General features: G+C 42.8%; 1 protein-coding gene across 1 annotated transcript in view; it reads left to right on the top strand.

Moving 5' to 3' along the window:
• NLRP5 (NLR family pyrin domain containing 5) overlaps window positions 1-24,910 on the top strand; it is a 35,686-nt gene that overhangs the window by 4,876 nt on the left and 5,900 nt on the right. Inside the window, 6 exon segments of the mRNA XM_033129300.1 lie at window positions 11,460-13,053; window positions 13,671-13,841; window positions 15,443-15,610; window positions 17,837-18,007; window positions 21,562-21,732; window positions 23,766-23,936. Of these exon segments, the coding sequence (XP_032985191.1) occupies window positions 11,460-13,053; window positions 13,671-13,841; window positions 15,443-15,610; window positions 17,837-18,007; window positions 21,562-21,732; window positions 23,766-23,936 (2,446 nt within the window).

Genomic DNA, 24,910 nt, shown 5'->3' on the forward strand with positions numbered 1-24,910 from the left:
CATATTTCGGTGCTCCCTGATTGGGGGCATAACTATTGATGACTGTTATGTCTTCTTGTTGTATAGTTTCCTTTACCATTATGAAATGTCCATTTTTGTCTCTTGTTACCTTTTTCATCCTGAAGTCAGTTTCATCCGACATCAGTATGGCTACACCTGATTTTCTCTGGATACCATTTGCTTGGAGTGTCAATTTCCACCCCTTCACTTTGAGTCTATGCTTGTCCTGGTAGCTGAGATGTGTTTCTTGGAGACAGCATATGGTTGGGTTTAGTTTTTTGATCCAAACGCTATTCTGTGCCTTTTTATTGGTGAGTTCAGTCCATTTACATTTAGGGTGATTATTGATATGTGAGGATTTCCTATTCTTCTATCTTTAGTTTTGTGGTAAGACTGAGTCTCCATTGTTTCTTTGCCTTTTTGTTGTTGTGTATTATTTCTGGGTTGTGGTATACTATAATTTTTCCCTCTGTTTCTTCTTTTTATATGTGATATTTTTCAGTTCCGGATTTTTTTTTGATTTTTTTTTAAGATGTTTTTATTGGGGGAGGGGAACAGGACTTTTTTGGGGAACCATGTGTACTTCCAGGACTTTTTTTCTTTCCAAGTCAAGTTGTTGTCCTTTCAATCTTAGTTGTGGAGGGTGCCATTCAGCTTCAAGTTGTTGTCCTTTCAGTCTTAGTTGTGGAGGGCGCAGCTCAGCTCCAGGTCCAGTTGCCGTTGCTAGTTGCAGGGGGCGCAGCCCACCATCCCTTGCAGGAGTCGAACCAGACAACCTTGTGGTTGAGAGGATGCGCTCCAACCAACTGAGCCATCCGGGAGCTCAAAGGCAGCTCAGTTCAAGGTGCCATGTTCAATCTTAGTTGCAGGGGGCGCTGCCCACTATCCCTTGCGGGACTAGAGGAATTGAACTGGCAACCTTGTGGTTGAGAGCCCACTGGCCCATGTGGAAATCAAACTGGCAGCCTTTGGAATTAGGAGCTTAGAGCTCTAACCGCCTGATCCACCGGGCCGGCCCTGGATTTTTTTTTTTTTTGAGTGGTTACCATTAAGTTTATGTAAAAGAGAGTATTCCATTTTCTTCATCGTGCTTCTTTTCTCCTTTTCCTCTTTGCTGGTTCAGACGTTTACTCACTCCCCTTTTATATTTTTGTTGTCACAAACTATACGTATTTATGCTGTGAGTTGATTTCTGCATTGCAGGAGCAAGCTGTCTTTCTCCTATTTTTTTTTTTCTCTATACCCTGTATGTTTTGTTTAAGTGTACAGTGTCCTATTTGGTGTAGGGATTGCCATTTCCTGCTTCCATCTGTCTGTTCATAATACTACTCATATTTTTGTACTCTTTTGCTATTTTGTTTCAGGTCAAATGGCCTCCTTCTGTATTTCTTGTAGTGCAGGTCGTGTGTTAGAAAATTCCCTCAGCTTCGGTATTCCTCCTTCATAGCTAAAGGAAGTCTTTGTTGGATATATTTTTCTTGGCTCATACTTTTTCTCTTTCAATAGTGTGAATATTTGATTCCACTCCCTCCTGGCTTGTAGAGTTTCTGCTGAAAAATCTGATGATAATCTAATGGGCTTTCCTTTGTAGGTTACTGTCTTCTTTTCCCTGGTTGCCTTAAGGATTCTTTCTTTAGCATTGATGTTTTTTAAGTGAAAGAAGATTTTATTAGTACTCAAAAGCAGTTTCATATACATTAGATGATTATTTATAAAACTATACCATGCTCAAAAGATAGTTATTTATCATATCAATAGGTGATTCCTATGACAATGATAAAATGGTTAAGATTGTCACACTACAAAAATACCTGTGACTGCACAATTAAGTTATAAAAAACCCTATCTGTATGGTAATTCTCAGTTCATTTTCATATATATTTTTAAATTCCTAGAAGAAAGATATTATCTATCTTCAGGTATAAAAATCAAAGCCAAGGACATAGAGTTAAATGACTTACCAAAAATCACACAGCTTGTTAGTGACAGAGGCAGGATTAGAAACCCAAGGCTTGTTGGATTTGATGTAATTAGGTGTTCTATTTGCTTCTTGGATTCGAGCATCCAGTTCTTTCCACACGTTTGGGAAGTTCTCGTTAACTATTTGTTTGAATATAGTCTCTGTTCCCTTCTCCCTTTCTTCACCTTCTGGTACACCTGTTAATGTTTTTCTTTCTGATGGAGTCAGAAAGTTCTGGTAGAGTTCTTTCATTTCTTTTAACTCTCAAGTCTATCTCTTCTTCAATCTGTGTCATTTCCAGATTTCTATCTTCAATGTCACTGATTCTTTCCTCCATCTGGTCAGCTCTATTACCTAAGCTGGCTATTTCATTCTTCTTAATCTTCAGAAATTCTAGTTGGTTCTTTTAAAAATTTCAATCTCTTTGGTAAAATGTTCATTTTGTTCTCTGATTGTGTTTCTGAGTTCATTAAACTGCTTGTCTGTTTTCTTGTATCTTGTTGAGTTTTTTCAGAACTGCAGTCTTCAATCTCTGTCATTTAAGTCACATATTTCTATATTTTAAAGTTCATTTTCTGGAGACTTTTCATTTTCTTTCTGAGCTGCCTTGTTACATTGGTTATTCATGGCAATTAATGAATTATTTCTCTTCCTAGGCATCTATGGGAGTGGTTTCTGCAACAGGTTGATAGGAAGAGGTCTTTCTTTTGCTTTCCAGTAGGTGTTGGTGCAATGTTTTATTTTCTCTCCCACTGCAGCCTTCTATTCTCTCTCACACGGTAGTGTTACATTTTTTCTTACACTGTTCCAGCTTCTCACACAATGGGAGGGGTTCCATGGAAGGTGGGCTTCTCCTCTGTGAGTAGGTCACCTGGGTCTCAAGGCACCACCTCTGGGGGGGGTGTATGTGTAGAGAGTTTCTGAAGTCTCAATGCTCTTCCTGCAACCAGATTCAGAGCCTGTGTGTCTCAGTGGCTCTGGTTGTCCATGCAGGGATTTGCCCAGATAGGTGGGGTCAGGGCAGGGGTGAGTTGTGAGAGGTGGCTGTGAGCAATGGCGGCAACTACCAGCAGAATTGTCTTGCCCCTTTCGCCAAAATTAGTTGGGCCGTGAGTCTGTGGCTGCTGGGCTGCAGTTCTCAGAGCTGTAAATATTCTGTTCTTTTGATCTCACACTGCTACCATTCTTCTTCTAGCACTGGGAGTAGGGGGATGGAGTGAGCTCTGGGAGTGGGGGTGAGGTCGGCGAGGCACCATGTCTGTGTCTTCCATCCTCTGCTTGGCAGTGAGGGCTTAAACCACCGTTCTTACCCTTCTTCCCTCAGTCTTTGCTCCAAGGTCTCTGCCGTGAACTTTTGGTTCAGCCATGTTATATGCTGATCCCTCAGGTGGGACTGTGGGCCATAAGGGGAGCTCTAGCAGTCTGAATTCTTCCCTCTCCCATGACTGCAGTAGCTCTGGAATGCAGGGAGCTCCAATCTCCGGTCTGCATCCTGTGGCCCACGTCTCCGCACTTCGCTCTCCCCTTCTCTCTCCATCCCCCCGCCCAATTTGCCCACCTTTACATGATTTAAATTGTGCGTCTATTAGGCTGGCCTGTGTACTGTGCAGGGAGTCCTTTGTGGACGTATTGCTGTTCAATTTGTTGTAAATTCCAGGGGAGATTTCAAGGGCCTCACCTCACACCACCATTTCTGTGACATAATCCAAAGGACTTTAAGAAAAGCTATACCTTCTGAACTTCAAAAAGTCCTGTGTGGAAAGCATGTTGATATTATTCATAGGAAATGAGGAAAATTAAAATGATAGCTGATCTTTACTGGGTCAGTACTCCAAGTAGGCTCTATGTTATGTGCCATGCCATTGAGTCTGAAACCTACTCAACAAAACAGGCTTCCCATGGCAGAAGCTCAAATAGTTTTTCCAAATTACACAACCTGACCAAGTTTGTGAGCTAATGTATGGCAAAGAAGAGACTCATTATTTAACATTCATTTAGTATATCTTTAAATTATCATGTGTCGTGCACCAGAGATCTATAGCTTTCAGTGAAGTAAGGAAGAGGGATAAATGGGCATTTTTTTTTAAATAAATGGTATAGAAAAACATGAGATGTTCCTATTTCCGTTTAAAGGGAAGTACAAACTAGAATCACTTCCTAGAAGAAACAAGGTTCAGGCTCAGACAAAAATGAAGAAAAGGAGTTAGCCAAGCTAATTTGGCATGGTAGCAAAGAACAGTCTGAGCAAAGCATTTAACCAAGAAATAGCCTGAACAGACCATGGGGAATTGGAGGGACTGTGGCAGGAAATGACCATGGAGAGATGGACTAGAAGTCAGATAACGTAGCATCTTGAAAATAATTTTAATAGCAACGCATGAGCAATGGAATGGTTTTAAAGGAGTGGGGGTAAAAATAATCAGACTGGTGTTTCAGCAATGTTGTGGAAGGGTTGAGTGGTCCAGAAAGAGTCAAGAGTTGATGTGGAGAGAACAGTTAGGAGTCCATGCTCATCTCCCATGGGAGAAATGAAGGCAGCTTGGACTGGGGTGACAATGGCAGTTAGCGAAAGAAGTAGAAATGGAATCGGAAGATGTTTCAGAAGAAGACACAGCAGTTTTTGAGGACTACATGCAGAGGAAGAATATAGTATCAAGGATGATACCCAAGTTTCTGGCACAAGAAGCTGGGTGGATGGGTTTCCATGGCCTTAGCCCAGGAGAGATGTTTGCAGCACATAGCCCCAGGAGAGTAGTCAGTGGGAGACCTTGTGAGTTGAAGATGCCTCTATTTGGGTAAGCCACAGGCATCTAATGACTAGTTAACTAGTCTGAAGTTCAAGAGATGTATTTAGGATGACTCTTGATAAATTCACAATAACCATAATATACTTCCTCATTATATGATTTACCCAAGGCCATACAACAAAACAGGGATTGAAATGTGTGTTTCCAAGTTCAAAATCAGAGCATTCTTTACTATAAATCTTTGTTGTTGCTCTCTGACTCCACTGTCTCCATTACAGGATAGTCATGGAATAAACTGAGATCCTGGGTTTCTTCTTGGTTCCCCTTGGTAATTTGTGCAGGGCATGCTCTCATCCCTGGTCTGGGTAATTGCTATGAGGCCGTTCTCTTCATCTACTCTGTTGCAGAATGTTCACTGGTTGAAGTACCAGAAGATTCTACACTGATGAAGACTGACCAAGGAACAAGCATGGAAGAAGAGCCAGGTCAGTGTGAGGGTGGTGGAGAAATGTACGTGCCTAAAGCCACATGGTGGGTGATTAGTTAGTGGCACGTCTAGGACTGGAAGCATGGCTTCTGATAGGATGGTGTTCCTTCGAGTTCAATGGCCTATAATTAGCTGACTGGATAGGGTCTGAGGATCTGGTAATCGTTGTCTTTCTTTGTCTAAGTCCCAGGGAGTGCTGTGGTCTTAAGGCTTTCTTACAACTCATTGGGTTCCCATCTTCAGTTTGGGCCACTTCATGACCCTAGTAAAACAAGCCCCTCCTAATAATCTGTTTTGGAGACTTTGGTGGAGAGAACCATGGAGTCTGAAACCAGACTCAGTACAATTCCCCAAACATTTGAGTACTGACGACATGCCAGGAACTGCTCTGTGTACTTGTGATACATCCATGGACACAGTTCACGAAGCTTACACTTCAAGTGCAGAAGGGAGATGAACCAGATAGGATGTAACCCAGTGAGACCACAACCCAGAGGGAGAGAGGTGGGCTTGTATACACAGTGTGTACTCCTCACTATTACCTTCACTATTGCCTGTATCTTATGACTCTTCCAGCCACCGGTGCTGTCCATGAACTCTAACACCAACCTCACTTTGGTGCAGCTTTGTTCAGGCTGTGGGCAGAAAAGCACTTCGAATGATCAAGGCGCAGGAATTGATGAGTCAGTCCCAGAATCCTAGAGGTTATCAGTTGTTCTAAGTTTAATGTAAATCTAGGTTTAACAGGGTAAGTCCTGTGGGTTATTCTCTCCCCAGTGATGAAGTTGTATTTTACTAGATTACAAAGTGGTGGTTTAGCAATGGTATGACACAGAGACAGTGTGACAGAAGCTGGAGTCTTATCATAGGCCACTTTGGGAAATCCCTCTAAATTATTATTGTACACAAGAATCACCGCTCGCCGAGACCTATGTCAGCATCATGTCAAGTGCCTTCCTCATCATTCTCAAAATTCTCATACTGCCTGTGTAGTAGTAACTGTAATCCACTTGTCCAATAACAACACTGAGACCCAGAGGCTAAATGGCCAAAACTCTACGTGTATAGACATTGACAGCTTTCAATTTCACTGTTAAGTGCTGCTTTAGCTCTATGCCATAAGTTTGGGTCTACTGTGTTTCATTTCCACTTGTCTTAACAAAATTTCTAATTTCCTTCATGATTTCTTCTTTGACCCTTTGATTATTTATGATTGCCTTGTTTAATTTCCACATATTTGTGTTTTTCAAATTTCTTTTTGCTACTGATTTATAATTTTACCCTTTTGAACCAAGAGAGCATATACTGTATGATTTCAATCCTTTTAAATTGGGAATGTGTTTTACAGGATAACATGTGTGCTTCAGAAGAACATGTTTTCTGATATTGATTATTTTTCTATATATCTGCCTCCACGGTTTCCTATGTTGGTCATGGGACCAAGGGACTACTCACAACAAAATCCTGGTCATTTTTTAGTCTGTTTGTTTATTGATTGACTCTTTCCTTTCTTTACCCTCTACCTAATGAATCAGGAACTCATATGAGACCTATCTCTAAAATACAATTCATTTCTATGCATTTCTTCCCGGAGCCTGTATATATCACAGTCATTCCATTTGAATCTCTAATCAATCTCCAGTCTGGCTGCATGCAAGTCATTTGTGATATGATTTTTCTGTGACTGGCAAGACTAACCCCACCCTTGTAACTGTTCCTTAAATATGGCAAGGTCATTCTCACATATTCTAAGACAAATATGTACAAATACTTGAAAACCTAGAAACTGTTTCCTAATCAGCACACAGAGTGGCTATTTTTAATAACTGCTCGCTGTTACATGTCGGAGACTGTGCCATTCCTCTACCAAATCACCTCAGCAATCTTCAGAGCAACTTCCTGACGCAGGGACTATTATCCTTGCTTTGTAGATGAACAAAGAGAAGCACGTAAGCCCATTAACTTGTCTATGACCTCATAGGTAGTAAGTGACAGAATTTACCTTTAAATTGTGTCTGACTCCAGGCTCTTAGTTCTTAACCACTAGATTTAACCCCTCATTTTAGTGACTTGCCCAAAGATCTGCCAGAATAAAAAGCTGAAATGAGACCAGAAGCTGTGCCTTCTAATTTTGAACCTAGTGCTCATTTTATGTATGCTCTTCCTGTCTAGCTGAGCCCCTGGTTGCCACATTCCAGATGGCTCAGAAGATGAGTTCTGGCATTGCAAAACTCATCTCAGGGACTTAGTGGGTCTGTGCCATCGCTGACTTGGATAATTCACCTAAATGCATGGGAGTTTATACTTCTTCCCTTTTTTTCTCAGAAATGTCACACGCTATGGAACAAGATGGTGCCACAGCAGCAGAGACAAAAGATCAAGGTAAAGAAATCTTATTTATTCATATATGTATTAGGTTGGTGCAAAAGTAATTGTGGTTTTTGCAATTATTTTTAACCTGTTAAACCGCAATTACTTTTGCACCAACCTAATATTTTTTTGCCATCTTGGAATGAAGTTGGGAGAAGAGCAGTGTGTGGAGGGTAGGTGGCGTGGGAGTTCCCTTTCACTTTCTTCATCCTCATTTGTCTCTGGTGCATCAGTCGCTTCCCTTAAGAGATCCCGGGATCACCACAGACAAGTCATGTGTGTTCACTGTGATTATCAGCGGTCAGATTTATGAAGATAAATTCCAAAGTTCATGCTACAGAATGTGGGTACCTGGGACAAGCTTGTTTGACAGATGCTAAATATGGAAACAAAAAGTCAAGTACTTTGTTCAAAATTACTTAACTAGTGCTGACTTGTTTTTAAATTTCCTTTTATTTTGATTTTTCATAATTCCTTTCAACCTTTATTTAGTGAATACATACCATCTGAAGAACTGTGACAGGACTATACCGTGTTTCCCCCAAAATAAGATCTAGCCGGACAATCGACTCTAATGTGTCTTTTGGAGCAAAAATTAATATAAGACCTGGTATTATATTATATTATATTGTATTATAAAGACCCAATCATATGTTATAGGAAAATAAGACTGGGTCTTATATTAATTTTTGCTCCAAAAGACACATTAGAGCTGATTGTCCCGCTAGGTATTATTTTCGGGGAACACAGTAGTAGTAAAATACACACACACACACACACACACACACACACACAATTTCTTGCCTTCATACTGTTGACAGTTCAATTATACGTTAATTAAACCAAACAAAATATAAAATGAAGAGAAGATCCCAGGTGTTACAATTGTGTGAAATGAGAGTTGACCAGTCACGCCTGTTGACCAGCCAACAGGCTTCTCTGAGGAAATGTCACTTGAAGCTTTTTTATTGAGATGTAATTTATATACCAAACAGCTCACCCTTTTAAAGTATAGAATTCAGTGGTTTTCAGTACATTCACAAGGTTGTGCAACTGTCACCACTATCTAATTCCAGGAGGATTTCCTCTCCGGAAAAGAAGCCCCATACCCACAAGCAGCCGCTCCCCACTGCCTTCCCCCAGCCCTAGGAAACCACGGATCTATTTTCTGTCTCTGTTAATTTGCCTGTTCTCGACATTTCCTATAAGTGGAATCATGCAGTATGTGGCCCTTTGCAATATATGATTGGCTTCTTTCATTTAGTATGTTTTCCGAGTTCATCCCTGTTGCAGCACATATTGACACTTAGTTCATTTTTACTGCTGAATAATATTCCATCATATGGAGAGACCACATTTTCTTTATCCATTCATCAGACAATAGGCATTTTGGTGCTCTCCATGTCTTGGCTATTGTGAATAATGCTGCTATTAACATTCATATAGAAAAAAGTGGTGATGGAAAGAAGTGATTTGACTTGTGAGGTATTTAATAGAATTTGGGGTTTAGGTTTTCAGAAGAAAAAGCTTCATGAATGGCTTCCACCTTCTGCTTGGACAACTGACGGATGGTTATACCAGGAGTGAATGATTTAAATTTCAAACTCTGGAATCACTTCAAGCTGGGCTTTTTTCCCACCTGTACAACATAACATGATGGCACGGTGTGCATTACTTAATCATTCACTGGACAAATACTTGAAAACCTAATGGCTGCCAGTATTGTCCATTTTCAGTTGGGATGAGTTGTACTGAGTACCAATATTGAGGACATTTCTAGAGTGCTTCCTATGAGCCAGCTGCTGTTCTCGCGTTTTATGACTAGGCCATGGCATCCTACACCAATCTCATAAAGAAGGAATGAATATCCCCATTTTATAGGTGACCAGACTACCACAGATGGTTGTTGTGAGACTGAAATTAGATTTATGTGTAAAACAGGCAAACAGCTGTTCAAAATTAAGTTCACAAATAGAAGATTTTTTTCTAATTAATCACTTATAGAAAACTTGTGAGGAGTACGTTTTTGGTTGGAGGTCAAAGACGAAATAAGTTTTTGATACATTGAATGTGAGGTCCCCGTTGACACTTTCAGGTGGTGAGTTAGACATCAGAGCCTGGAACTGTAGGAAAGAGGTCAGCACTAGAGAGAGATGTTTGGAGCTCTTGGCACAGACATGATACAGAGTGAGGAAGTGTAAGGTTTAGAACTATGAGGAGAGATTTTATGTAGAGCTGGTAATTGTCTTATATACACGCATATAAGACTCCTGTCTTTTTTAAAAAAGATCATGGTAATACCAACATATGTAAGGACCCAGAATTAGAGGGTTTTTTTTCCCCATGTTACCGAGTAACTACCGGATGTCAGAGACTGTTGAAAAGGCTGGAGATGTTGAGATTAGATAAGATACTTTTCTTATGGGACTTGCATTGTAAGTTAGTGGCTAGACAGATGATAATTAAAGAATTGCAGTTTATGACAAACACTGGGATAAAAATAAAACAAGATAATGTGAAAGAATTATGGTTTGAAAAGATACACACACACCTGTGCTTATTGAAGTATTATTTACAGTAGCCAAGGTATGGAGGCAACCTAAGTGTCCATCAATAGAAGACTGGATAAAGAAGATGTGGTACATTTACACAATGGAATATTGCATGACCATAAAAAAGAATGAAATTTTACCATTTGTGACAACATGGATAGATCTAGAGGGCATTATGCTAAGTGAAATTAGACATAAAAAGACAAATACCATATGATCTCACTTATCTGTGGAATCTAAAAAACCAAATAAATGAACAAACAAAACAGAAACAAACGCAAAGAGACAGAGAACATTGTGATGGTGGCCAGATGGAGGGTATTTGGGGTCTGGGTGGAAAAGGGGGAGGGAATAAGAAGTATAAATTGGCAGTTAAAAAATATTAATGGGATGTAAAGTACAGCACAGGGGATATAGTCAATAGTATTGTAATAACTATGTACGGTGACAGGGGGCACTAGACTTATCAGGGAGATCATTTCGTAAAGTATATAAATGTGTAACCACTACGTTGTACACCTGAAACTAATATAATATTGAATGTCAAGTAATTGAAAATTTTTTTAATTTTTGAAAAGATTAATGGTTTGTAATGACAATAGTGGCCATTGACCATTTTTGCCAAGTCCTATGCTAAAATAATGCACATCCTTTCTTAACTATTTCTCACAACCCTTTCAGAAGGATGTTAATGTCATTTCAGAAGTGGGGAAGCTGAGGCCCCGAGAGTGAGGCAACATGGTCCCAATCACAAAGGCACCACAGGGCAGAGCTTGGGACCCCGCAGGATCTAACTTCTGGGGCTGCCCTTGCCTTTCTGTGTGCATCCCACGGAGGCGTTTCTCCACTGTAGCCTGGACCTACTGGATGGGCCTGGAGATGCATGCTGCTCCTACAGATCTAGGCCATGGCATACATGGCCTCAGTTCCCCCAGGCTCCTCTGTCTTTCACAGACCTCATACCAGCATTGGAGTAATTATTCACTGAACAAACACTTGCAGGTCTGCAGGACACCAGGCACTGTTATAAATACCGAGCTACAACAGCAAATGTAAAAGTCCCTGCAGAGAGTCTACTGGGGGAGACACACCATAAGCAGACAAAATTGCAACGTGTCAGGTATTAAGTGCTAAATAGAGAAATCGGGTTGAAGGGACAAATAGAGCTCTTTTGTAGAAAGTCCACAAGTGTTAGAGGATGTGGTCGAATGGAGGAACGAGGGTTGCAGCTATCCGTGTGTTGCTGGGAGCAAACAGAACTCCCACGTACCTATGTAGACTGAAGTCCAGACTGTCTCCAAACTCTGCTTCCTGGTTTTTTTCTCCCCTTCCCTCCGAATTAGGAGGTGACGAATGGCACTACAAGGCTCACGTGATGACAAAATTTGCCATGATGTCGGATACACACCACGATTTCAAAACCCTGGCCCCTGACTGTCTGCAAATGCACATGCTGTTTGGCGCGTTCACCCCGGACCAGTGCGGCTTTCGGCCCCTCACTGTGGTGATGCACGGAGAGTCAGGCGTCGGCAAGTCAGCTTTGGCCCGGAGGGTCCTGCTGCACTGGGCCCGAGGGGAGCTGTACCCCAGCTTGTTCTCCTACGCCTTCTTTCTCCACGCTGGAGAGATCCAATCCAGGAAGGAGAGCAGTTTTATGGAGTTAATTTCCAGGGAGTGGCCAGATTCCCTGGTGCCCGTGATGGACATCCTGTCTCAACCAGAAAGGCTCCTGTTTGTGGTCGACGGTTTCGATGACCTGGACGTTGCCTTCAAAGAGGATGACACTCATCTCTGTGACGACTTGGCGGAGAAGCAGCCCGTGTCTGTCCTGATGCGTAGTCTGCTGAAGAAGGTCCTGCTCCCGGAGGCGTCCCTAATCATCACCGTCAGAGACGTGGGCGTGGAAAATCTCCAAGCTGTGGTCACGTCTCCCCGTTACCTCTTAGTTGAAGGAATGTCAATGGAAAGGAGGACTCAGTTGTTCCTGGAGCACATGAAGAATGAGCATCAGAAAATTCAAGTGTTGCACTCGGTGGTGGACAATGACCAGCTGTTTGGCAAGTGCCAGGTCCCGGTCGTGTGGTCGCTTATCTGCCAGGCTCTCCAGATGCAAGAGGCGTCAGGGAAGAGCCTGCCACATACTTGCCAGATCCTCACGGGCTTGTACGTCACCTTTGTGGCCCATCAGCTCACCCCTCGAGATGCCTTCGGGTGCTGTCTCGGCCGTGAAGAAAGGGCTGTCCTGAAGGCTGTCTGCCGGATGGCCGTGGAAGGGGTGTGGAATGCCAAGTTTGTGTTTTACGGCGATGACCTGCGTGTTCATGGACTGACCCCGTCGGAGCTCTGTGCCCTGTTTCACATGGACATCCTTCTCCCAGATGGCCCCGGTGAGAGGTATTACACGTTCCCCCACCCCAGCCTCCAAGAGTTCTGTGCTGCTTTGTACTACATTCTAGAAGGATTGGAAAGAGAGTGGGAGACCCACCCTCTGTTCGTGGAGAATATAAGGACTTTAATGGAGCTCAAACAAATCAGCATCAATGCCCACTTGCTGCAAGTGAAGCGTTTCTTATTTGGCCTGATGAACAAGGAGGTGATGAGGGTTCTGGAAAACCTGCTGGGGTGTCCCATCCCCGCAGTAGTGAAACGGGCACTTCTCCACTGGATCCGTCTGTTAGGTCAACAGGCCCACACCACCACCCCGCTAGACTTCCTGGACTGCTTCTACTGTCTTTTTGAGACTCAGGACGAAGAGTTTGTTCGCTTAGCATTGAACAGCTTCCAAGCAGTATGGCTTTCAATTAACCGGCGAATGGACTTACTAGTATCTTCCTACTGTCTCCAGCACTGCCAGTATTTGTGGAAAATTCAGATGGATGTCAGAGAGATCTTCTCAGAAGATGAGGTTACTGAGGCATGGCCCATGATTCCACAAGGGTGAGTACCCTCCTCGGTAGTTTTATTCTTTCCATCTTTATGGAGGTACTGGTGTTTTGATATAATGAAATAATCGCCACAATCAAGCTAATTAGCATATCTATGACCTGACAGAGCCACCATTTTCATATGTGTGTCTTATTTTCTTTATCCATTCATCCATTAACGGAAATTGAGGTTGTTTCCACATCTTAGATATTGTGAATGGAGTACAAATATCTCTTAGGATCCTGATTTCAATTCTTTTATATAAGGGATCACTGGGTCATAAGGTAGTTGTATTTTTAATTTTTTGAGGAACCTCCATACTGTTTTCCATAGTGGCTGCACCATTTAGTATTCAAGGGGGAGCTAGAATTTAAGCATAAGTCTGATTTGAGAGCCCGTGGCTCCAAATCATCTTAATGTACCCTTGGCGTACCAAACACTCAGGATGCAGGGTGGATATGAGAGTGCTCGTGCAGAGCACAAAGTGATGTCATAAACTGGCCTCCGAGCTTCTAAAGCCATTCCAGTCTCGCCCTGATAGACTGATCTCTCAACTCGAACATTCTTGCGACTGGCTTGTGTGAATATCCACCCTGTGAAGCAGATGTTTGTTCCCTTCTCCGATGTAGGATGCAGACCAAGGTCCTGGTTGACGACTGGTGGGAAAATCTTTGCTTGGTGCTCAGCACCCACCCAAACCTACGACAGCTAGACCTCAGTGGCAGCATCCTGAACGAATGTGCAATGAGGACCCTGTGCATCAAGCTCAGACAGCCAACCTGTAAAATACAGAATCTGATGTAAGTCTTTCCAGCCTCTGGACTGCCCCTTTGTCACAGCTCTCCTCTCCCACCTCCTGAAAGAAGACCGAGCTATAACGTAATCAGAGGGGATAAGTGCTCTGGGAGGTGCAGGAACCAAGTTCCCGAAAGCACAGGATGGGGACTGACTGAAGACATTGTGAAGGGATTACTGAGGCGGGTTCATTTGCTGTGGCTTTTGCAGGATGAATGCTATTAGTTAATAGGGAAAATGGGAGGGGAGCTCATTTCAAGCTAATGGTAAGCACGAGGCAATGGCAAGATCAAAGGGCACGATTTACAGGAGGCTTTCCGTCAGTCCTTAGTGCGTTTAGGCTAATTCATAGAGTAGCAAATATGGGGACACCTAATGAGTTTCTGGGTCTGTTGTAGACCCCGGGGTACTCACCTAGAGCAGGAGATGAAGTGCTAGGTCCAAATCAGACAAAGATTCTATTATTTGCTCGCTCCGCCAAGACCAAGAGAAGCACACGTGACACCCAAGACTAGAGCAAGTCACGTTCTTGGTTGCAAACATCTTATTCCTGCCTTGTCTATATCTTCTCTCAGTCCTGTCCTGAAACTGGGCTGTGCCACGGATCTTGGTGAGCCCAGCGTTGTGAATGACGACCTTTTCACCGTAAGGCTTACACCGATCTTCACTCCTCTGTCAGCTGTTAGATGAATGCTTTTCCCTGGGGACCCCCTCCCCACGAACTGTCCCTGTTCTAAACTCATATTACAGCCTGTAATTTGCTTTAACCTGAGTGTCGTCACTGTATTTGTCATACAACAGTAATACATGATAATGGCAAAGAGATTCAGGAATGACAAAGGGTGTTAAGTACATTGTTTGATGCCTCTTCAGTTTCCCTACTTAACTCCTTTCACATCTCATACATTTTCCATGGCGTATGAATTTCTTTTAAATCAAAATGGTATCACGGTGTACATATTGTTCTTACATTTGACTTTTTTCTTCAACTTGAACTGGGCCATATAACTGTGTGCAGTTCTAGCCTATTCTTAATTAGTTTCAGGAGTACAGTGTAGTGGCTAGACATTCATATACCTTACGAAGTGATCCCCCCACCCCATAAATCTAGTCCCCACCTGGCACCGTCCATAGTTATTACAATATTATGGACTATATTCCCTGTGCTGTGCTTTACATCCCTGTGACTGTTTTTATTTATAACTGGCAATTTGTACGTCTTATTCCCTTCCCCTTTTTCACCCTGTCCCCCAAACCCCACCCTCCATCTGGCAACCATCAAAATGTCCTCTGTATCTATGACTTGTTTCTGCTTTGTTCATTTACCATATTTTATTCTTAAGCCTAATTGTTTTTCCAACTCTTTGTTGAGCGTCTCCCCCACTAGATGAAGCTCCATGAAAGTACGAACATTGGCGTCATTTAATGCTCTCTTCCCAGTGTCTGCTGCATCATAGGTGGCTTAGTATTTGTTGCTTTAAAATGGAGTAAACACAAATAGTGAGAGGGATGAGCGTTGGAATGGGAAAAGCATGAAAAGGAAAAATTAGGGCACAAGTAAATGTCGCCAGTGTCTGATTCATATTTTCTTGTGTCTGTTCTGTAGATTTAAAAGGGCACAAATTACCTTTGGTCTCCAATATCTCTGGAGGACTGTCATCATCAACCATCGTATTAAATACTTGAGCTTGGAAGGCACTCACCTGAAGGAGGAGGATATGGGGATGGTGTGTGAAGCCCTACGACACCCAAGTTGTATGTTGGAGTCTTTGAGGTAAGTCCTGGGAATGGTTTTCGCATTTTTTATTTCAGGATTTTGGTGTTTGTTTTCAGTTTTTTATTTTGAAATAATTCACAGCAAGTTGCAAAAATATTACAGAGAGTTAGGAGGATGACGAAGTCTGAAGATGATTGGTGGTGATGGTCATACAACAGTGGCCGACTTGATGGCACTGAATTATACGCTTAAAAATGGGGAAGGTGCTAAATTTTATGTGATGTATATTTTACTACAGTAAAAAGGTAACTTTCAATGTTTCATAGATAGAGATTAAAAAAAAAATCAGAGCGGTCACAAGTACCCTGCAGCCAGTTTCTCCCAATGGTTATGTCTTACATAACTATAGTATGACGTCAAAACCAGGACATGTGTGTCATTCTGTGTCATTTGTTACTATTACTATTATTAGTAGTAGTATTAGTTTCAGGTGTACAAAACAATGTAATAGTTAGACATCATTCTGTGTCATTTTGTCACATAAAATGTGAATGTGTATGGATTCACGAAACCACACTGCAACCAAGCCACGGAGCTGCCGTCACCCTTGTGTCATCGTTTCCTAGCCGCAGCCTCCCACCTACCCCACCCCCAACCATGAGACAGAGTTGTACCACAGGGCAATGAGCTTGGGTTCAGGTGACGTTCCCAGCACAATGGCACCCTGACTCGGCAGACCTTGGGAATGTACGCTGGGGGAGAATTGGGTAGAGGGGTCGTAGGGTAGACGCGCATTCAACTTTCATAAGCACTGCCAGTTTTCTCGGGAGACTGCACCTTTCGGCAAACACTTGAGTGCCCACTGTGTACCCGGCACTATTGTAGTTGCTAACGATACAGCAGGGAGCAAGGCAAGCTAGATCCCCTCCCTCGTGGAGGTTACATTCTAGGGAGGAAGATAGACAAAGAATTACTGCAAGTAATTATTCAGCCATGAGAAAGAAGGAAGTCCTGCCACTTGCAGCAACATGGATGGAACTTCAGGGCATCGTGCTAAGTGAGAGCTTCAGACAAAGGAAGACAAACACTGTGGGATCTCACTTACATGTGGACTCTAAAAAAGCTGAATTCATAAAACAGTACAATCAATGGTGGTTACCAGGGGCAATGTGTTAGACGACAAACGTGCCCTACTAGATACATACGTAGGTCCTGGGGATCTAATGCACAGTCTAATGGTGACGGACAACAACCTTGGGTTAGACACATAAAACTTACTAAGAGACTAGATCTTCTTTTTGTACTCAATTATGTTTTAATTTACATAAATTTTGGGGAAAAATAGTTGCATAAAGCTGAGTATACTATACAAATGTATATAAACACTTAGAACTGTCTTTGCAAAAGCCTCTATGTTCTGTAAGCAAAAGGAATATAAAAGTTTTGTGTTGAGATGAACCGTCTATACTAACTGAAAAATACTGAAAGTGTTTGCCCATTGGAAAGCAAGTAAAGAGAGCTTGAGAAGAATTCCCTGGAGGAAGGGATTTCCTGGGCTCTCTTTGCAGAGGAAATCACTTCCTATTCTCCTAAAAGGCTAGACTTTAATTATTCCCACCACAAAAAAGAAATGATACTTATGTGACATGATCGAGGAGCTAGCTATTGCTACAATGGCAATCACATTACAGTATCTAAATGTATCAAATCCACATATTTATACATTAAACTTAAACAATGTTATATGTCAGGTATATTTCAATGAAAAAAACAAGTGCAAGGTTGGCCAATTAGCTCAGTTGGTTAGAGCGTGGTGCTGGTAGCACTAAGGTTGGCGGTTTGATCCCCACATGGGCCACTGTGAGCTGTGCCCTCCATAAAAAAAAAGAAAAGAAAAGAAAAGAAAAAAGTACACATAGAAATATAGGAAATGTTTGCTGGTCATCGTTACTGTGAATAAAATGATGCTGGAGAGAGTGGAGTGGAGGGGGGTGGGGCCGTCACAGTTGACAGCAGTGACCCCAGCTTACTCGGAAGAGGTAACATTCCGGAGACCTGAATGAAAAATAGTCCCACAGATAGACTTGGGGTTGGGGATGAGGAGGGATGTTGCAAATGAGGAACAAGTGCTCAGACCCTGAGGGCAGGGGCAAGCAGTGTCTCGGAAGCCGGGACTCGCAGCAGAATGGCCGGAGTGGCTGGCGTGTGGTGAACAAAGGGAAGCGGGTTGCCTTTGGGGGCAGATGAGGATATGTCTCACGTAGCCCGTGTCTGCATCTGCAGGTTGGATCACTGTGGGTTAACCCACACCTGTTGTCTGCTGATCTCCCAAATCCTGCTCACAGCCACCAGACTGAAATCCCTCAGCCTCACAGGAAACAAGGTGACGCACCGGGGCGCCACGCCTCTCTGTGACGCCTTGACCGTCTCGCAGTGCGCCCTGAAGAAGCTGCTGTGAGTTGCGCTTCCTTTCGTCAGGATTATCTTGTCTTAACTGAGGTCATCCAGGTAACGGGGGAGGGAAATTAACAGATGATGAGCCAAGGCTCAGAAGGGCAGTTGTAACCTCATGGGAGTGCCCCAATGTTGAGGTTTGAGAAAGACCCAATAAATGACATCTGTGTCTTTCCTACTGAGCTCTAAACATGTAACAGATGAGGGCAGCAGCCAGACTTGTAGAAACAGAGAGGAGAAGGGTGGTTACCAGGGGCTACCAGGGCTACCAGTTACCAGGGGTGGGGGCAATTGGGGTGTGGGTCAAAGGGTACAGACTTCCAGTTATAAGATAAGTAAGTTCTGGGGCTCAGTGTACAGCATTCTGAGTATAATTGACAGTGCTGTATTATACACTGGAACGTTTCAGCAATGCCAAAATCCCAGAGTCATAGGCTTGTGGTTAGAGCCATCTGTGGTGCTGTGGAGTGAGTGCCAGGCCCTGTGCTAAGTGTTCTGTTCTCAGTAACATCACCTGCACAAACAACCCCCCAGGTAGGAACTCTGTTCATCCCGTTGGCTGATAGGGAAAACAATGCGGAAGACGACAAGAAGTCTCTTGTCTAAGGTCGCACAGGGAATAAAAGGCACAGCAAAAACATGAGCTCCTCTTTGACACTTCAGGAACTCATCTATTTTGTTTATTTATTTATTTATTTATTTATTTATTTATTTATTTATTTATTGGGGTGACAATTGTTAGTAAAATTACATAGATTTCAGGTGTACAATTCTGTATTACATCATCTATAAATCCCATTGTGTGTTCACCACCCGGAGTCAGTTCTCCTTCCATCACCATATATTTGATCCCCCTTACCCTCATCTCCCACCCCCCACCCCCCTTACCCTCTGGTAACCACTAAACTATTGTCTGTGTTTATGAGTTTTTGTTTCTCATTTGTTTGTCTTGTTCTTTTGTTGTTTTTGGTTTATATTATCACATATCAGTGAAATCATATGGTTCTGTTTTTTCTGTCTGACTTATTTCGCTTAGCATTATAATCTCAAGATCCATCCATGTTGTCACAAATGTTCCTGTATCATTTTTTCTTACTGCCGAATAATATTCCATTGTGTATATGTACCACAACTTCTTTATCCATTCATCTATCGAAGGACATTTTGCTTGTTTCCATGTGCTGGCCACCGTAAACAAAGCTGCAATGAACATTGGAGCACACGTGTCTTTATGTATAAATGTTTTCAGATTTTTTGGGTAGATACCCAGGACAGGGATTGCTGGGTCATATGGTAATTCTATTCGTAATTTTTTGAGGAACCTCCACACTGCCTAGCATAGTGGCTGCACCAGTCTGTATTCCCACCAACAGTGTATGAGGGTTCCTTTTTCTCCACAGCCTCTCCAACACTGGTTACTATTTGTCTTGTTGATGATAGCCATTCTGACTGGGGTGAGGTGATATCTCATTGTGGTTTTTATTTGCATTTCTCTGATGATTAGTGATGTTGAGCATTTTTTCATATGTCTATTTACCATTTGTATGTCCTCTTTGTAGAAATGTCTCTTCAGGTCCTCTGCCCATTTTTCAATTGGATTGTTTGTTTTTTTTGTTGTTGAGTTTCATGAGTTCCTTGTATATTTTGGATATTAGCCCCTTATCGGAGGCACTGTTTGCAAAAATCTTCTCCCATTCAGTTGGTTGCCTCTTTATTTGGTCGATGGTTTCTTTTGCTGTGCAGAAGCTTTTAAGTTTCATATAATCCCTTTTGTTTATTTTAGCTTTTACTTCCCTTGCCTTTGGAGCCAAATTCATAAAATGCTCTTTGAACCCAAGGTCCATAAGTTTAGTACCTATGTTTTCTTCTATGCAGTTTATTGTGTCAGGTCTTATGCTTAAGTCTTTGATCCAATTTGAATTAATTTTGGTACATGGTGACAAATAGCAGTCCAGTTTCATTCTTTTGCACATGGCTATCCAGTTCTCCCAGCACCATTTATTGAAGAGGCTGTCTTTTCTCCATTGTATGTTCTTTGCTTCTTTGTCAAAACTTATCTGTCCATATTTATGTGGTTTTATTTCTGGGTTCTCAATTCTATTCCATTGGTCTATGGGTCTGTTTTTCTGCCAATACCATGCTGTTTTGATTATTGTAGCCCTGTAATACAAGCTAAAGTCAGGGAGTATGATACCTGCAGTATTAGAACTCATCTATTACCTGGGGATTTCCTCCTTGGTGTCCTACAGTCTGGGCAAGGTTGTTTCTCTCCACACTTCCAAAGCATGCCGTGGCTGTAGCATCCGTCCTTCAGTGGGAGTTTGGTCCTAAAGTCACAGCAAAAGTTGAAAACCAAATAACACAAATCACCCTTTGTAGAAGGTGATAAATAGTAGAAGCCAATGTATCTTCTCTCCATCAGACTATAGGAGAGGCTTAAAAAAAAAACAAAAAACAAAACCTTTTCATCTACCCTCTTAGGTTCTGTGTCTGAGTGTGCAAATTAAACTGACAGTAGAAAAATTAATGGGAGAAAGAGCATACAAATTTATTGGTGTTTTCTTTTTTAAGTGCATGGGGACTTCACAGAAAGGAAGTAAAAAATCCATTGAAGTGGTTAGACTCAGGAGCTTTATACCATTTTAACAAAAGGCAATAAATTGTCGAGAAGTGACTAGACAAAGAAAAGGGGTGTTTGGGTTTCTATGGCAGGTAAATTGTGAGAAGGTGACTAGGATGTGTATGGGGGAAATTAATGGTCGGTAAGGGTTATATCAAGACTCATCTCCATCTCTAGTGATGAAGGTCTTTGTCCTCTTCCTGGTACAGGAGAGGGGGGAACACCTGCACAAGGGAAATTTGTGCCCTGCTTGTAGGCAGAGGGGGATGGCAGCTCTTCCTGCGTCTGCTTTTTCTCCATTGCCATCAACTCAAAATAATGTAAGGTGGCATATTTTGGGATGTCATATCCTGATCCCTTTCAAGTCCAAGCCAACCAGCATTTCTTCCTTTACTGAAAGAAATCACCATCAATATGGAGTAAGTGTTTGCTATAAGCAGTGCACTGCTTTAAGCACTTTAGATGTGTCATTTCGTTTCACTTTGTCACAACCCCATGAGAGAGGTATTATTAAACTCTTATTTTCAAGTACAATTGCTTCTTAAGCTTTGAGAAACGGGTGGACTGTCTCGTTTACATGTAAGGGTCATGACGTATTAAACGTAGGTATTTCTAAATAGGAAGGTCACTCATCTCAGCAAAAACCTCACTGCACAGTACATGTGGGGAGCAGGAACAACCAAACAGCAGAATTATGCTGCCCGGATGTTTCCCTTGGTGGACACAGATGTAATCACCCAGTCTATTTAGAGTGTTATTGTTGGATTGAAGCACTGGTTTTGAGCTCCCAAGTTAAATGCAGACATGATGTGACTTCACCCTATACCTGCAAGGGCATGTGAGCTGTGGGGGTGACGTTTCTTTCTCTCCCTTGCAAGGGAGGGAGAGATGCCCCTTTGAGGCCTCATCATCTCTTTTCTGGAGCTTCTTGCAGACTGGGAGACTGTGGCCTGACAGCTGCCGGCTGCCAGGATCTGGCCTCGGCCCTCATCAGCAACCAGAGATTAACACACTTGTACCTGTCGACCAACAACCTGGGCAGTGAAGGCGTGAATCTGTTGTGTCGTGCCTTAAAACTTTTCAGCTGTGCCCTACGGAGGCTTATGTGAGTCAACTCAGTTCCCTGTGAAGACTTCATAGCTTGGTGACAAATAGTGTGTGCCCCTCTCAGAGTAGGGAGTGCAGAAATAGTCAGAAGGAAGTGACCTGCCGTGTGCTACATTCTATCCCAACTGGTCACCTCCTACATCTCACACTTCCTTGGAAAATGCTACCTCTGCATTTGCATTTTCTTACAGAGGGAGGTCATCACTCACTCACATAGGGTGGGTTCTCATGAGGTGTGGCAGTTAGCTGTGTCCTATAAAGTCACAGAGCATTGAGCTACTGAGGCTGAACCATGGTCCCTGGGGGAAATGGACAATGAGCTTCCTGTAGCCTCTGCTCACATTTTCCTCAACGGGTCAATACCTCACCTTGTTTTGTGTGGCTCTGTTTAAAAACGCCCTCTTCTGATGGACTGTTGGTCCGTTGGTATTGAGCTGGTGGCCAGCAGCATGGGGACTCATGCCCGAGTGAAGCTTATGTATATAACACACGTATTTTCTCCACAACACATCATGGCCTTGATGAGATTGGGATACTGAACAGCACTTCAGCTCTACATTTTAAACAATTCAATCAACAACCCCCAAAAAGCACAGAAAAGCAAAAAAATGTGGCACTAACTGGACCACGAAAAGGACACTATTCACAAAAGTAGGACATGGGTTCAACCTTAGCTCCAACGTGTGCGACAGGCGACTCAGATTTTCCCGTGCGTGTTCATGAAGGACGATGAGTGCCACGAATATTGATTTTGAGTGGGTCACCAATAAATTTTAGCAGGCAGGCAAAGTCACAAATACAGCCATGAATCCTAAGGAAACGACTGTATTTATTAAGCCAGTAACATTCTTAACTGTTAGTGATACAAAGATAAAAGACGGGGGTCTCTATTTTTATGTAGCTTAAATTCTGGTAGGGTGGAGTTGGATAATCAAAAAATGAGATTTTCAGAGGGTGTAGTGGTGACACATGGCCAAAAGTCACAAAGTCTGTGTGACACAACAGCAGGGATACCAGACACACAGCTAGAGCATGTTCTGTGCTCTGCTATTTATTGTACAATGAGGTGTCCGTGTCACCACTTTAACTGTCTCCTTGTGATGTCAGATTGCTATCCTAAATCTCCGATTTGACAATGAAAATGAGAAGTTTTTGTCACTCCTCTTCCATGCTGTCAACTTGTTCCTTTGGGATCACATTGTTTTCTGTCATTTCATCGCTTTCACCAATTAATCCACCAATGGTAGCCCTACAGCCCAAAATTCTGCTAAAGAATAGAACTTTAATGCATGTCTACCTTATGACACGTTCTAAAGTTCCCTGGTGATTAAATGATGGGATGATAAAGAGTACGGTGGGTAGAATGATGGCCTCCCCTCCAAAAGAAGATATTCGTGTCCTAGTCCTTGAGACCTGTGATTATGTAACCTTACATGGCAAAAGGGACTTTGCAGGTATGATTAAGGATCTTGAGATGATCCTGGATTATCTGGGTGGCCCCAATGTCATCACAGGGTCCTTATGAGGGAAAGAAAGAGGCAGGAGAGTTAGAGGAGGGGATGCATAATGGAAGTCAGAGGGATGCAACTGCTGGCTGGGACCAGGACCTAAGGAATATGGGCAGCCTATAAATGCTGGGAAAGACAAGGAAACAGTTCTCCCTTTGAGTCTCCAGACGGAACACAGCCCTGCTAACAGTAAGACTGACCTCCAGAGTGAACATGACATATATGTTCTAAGGCACTATGTCTGTGGTGGTTTGTTACAGCAGCAACAGGGAGCTAATACACTGAATATGCAGAAAAACTAAAAGAGATGGTCAGAGGACCTTGATTAGCATCCAGCATGGGCGTTAGGCGCTGTGCCAAACATTCCGAGGTCATCCCATTACATACGCTTAACAGCCCTCTTAACTACGAACTTAATCCCCTCCCAAAGGAGAGGCAAGCTGAGGCCAGGAGAAGTGGCTTACTCAAGGTCACACCAAGTCACAAGTGTGACCTTCCTCTTTCCCTCGCATGTGCCCTACAGACTAAATGAATGCAACCTGGATGTCATTGGCTGTGGCTTTCTTGCTCTTGCACTTACGGGCAACCGACATCTGACGCATCTGAGCCTTAGCATGAACCCCTTGGGAGATGATGGGATGATCCTTCTGAGTGAGGCCATCGCGGAACCATCTTGTCACCTCCAGGACCTGGAGTAAGTTTCCCGTGGTCGTGGGGGTCACCTCTGCATCGTGGGGGCTGAGGTTCTTAGAAGGTCAGGAGACATGAGTAGGGAGATGGGAAACAAAAATTAGTCCCAGGGTGAACTGAGTCTCATTTTGTCCAGTGGACACTACAGTGACGCTACAGTGAGTATGAGAAGGACCGCAATTTTCTGAACGGAACCCCATGGCAGGACCTGTGGAGTTTTAGGTCACCCTTGATCTCCAAAACCTGTTCACTTCTCAAAACATGTCCTCTCCTGGATGCAGAAGTAGCATTTAACGTGTTACAAAGAAAGAATCCTAGCATTTTTACCAGGTGGCAGGCACAGGACCGTAAGTATTTTGCATGTCTAGTCTCAGGTAGTCCCCCACCAATCATAACTGAGAAGGGGGAAGGGACTAGAACTCCCAAGGGACCAAAACCCTGCCTTTGATCTCACATTCTGTCTTTGAAGATACAGTTGTTCCCCCTTATACATGGGGGACATGTTCCAAGACCCCCCAGTGGATGTTTTGAAACCATAGGTGGTAAGTACTGCACCCTATATATACTATGTATTTTCCTATACATGTGTACCTGTGATAGTTTAATTTATAAATTAGACAGTAACATTAACAACAATAATATTAAAATGGAACAATTATAACAATATACTGTAAGACAAGTTACGTGAATGTGGTCTTTCTCTCTCTCTCAACATCTTATTGTACTATACTCACCTTTTAAAGGAAGCTTCTCTGTGGCATATCCGAATTGCCAGTATCACTACTCTTGTGCTGTGGGGCCATCATTAAGTAAAATAAGGGTCACTTGGACACAAGTACTGTGATACCATGACAGTCCATCTGATAACCTGGATGGCTACTAAGTGACTGACAGGTGGGAGCATACGCAGCATGGAGATGCTGGACAAAGGGATGTTTCACGTCCCGGACAGGATGGAGCTGGATGGTGTGAGATTTT

Source organism: Rhinolophus ferrumequinum, chromosome 15, assembly GCF_004115265.2.
Source record: "Rhinolophus ferrumequinum isolate MPI-CBG mRhiFer1 chromosome 15, mRhiFer1_v1.p, whole genome shotgun sequence".
NCBI classification, from domain to species: Eukaryota; Metazoa; Chordata; class Mammalia; order Chiroptera; family Rhinolophidae; genus Rhinolophus; species Rhinolophus ferrumequinum.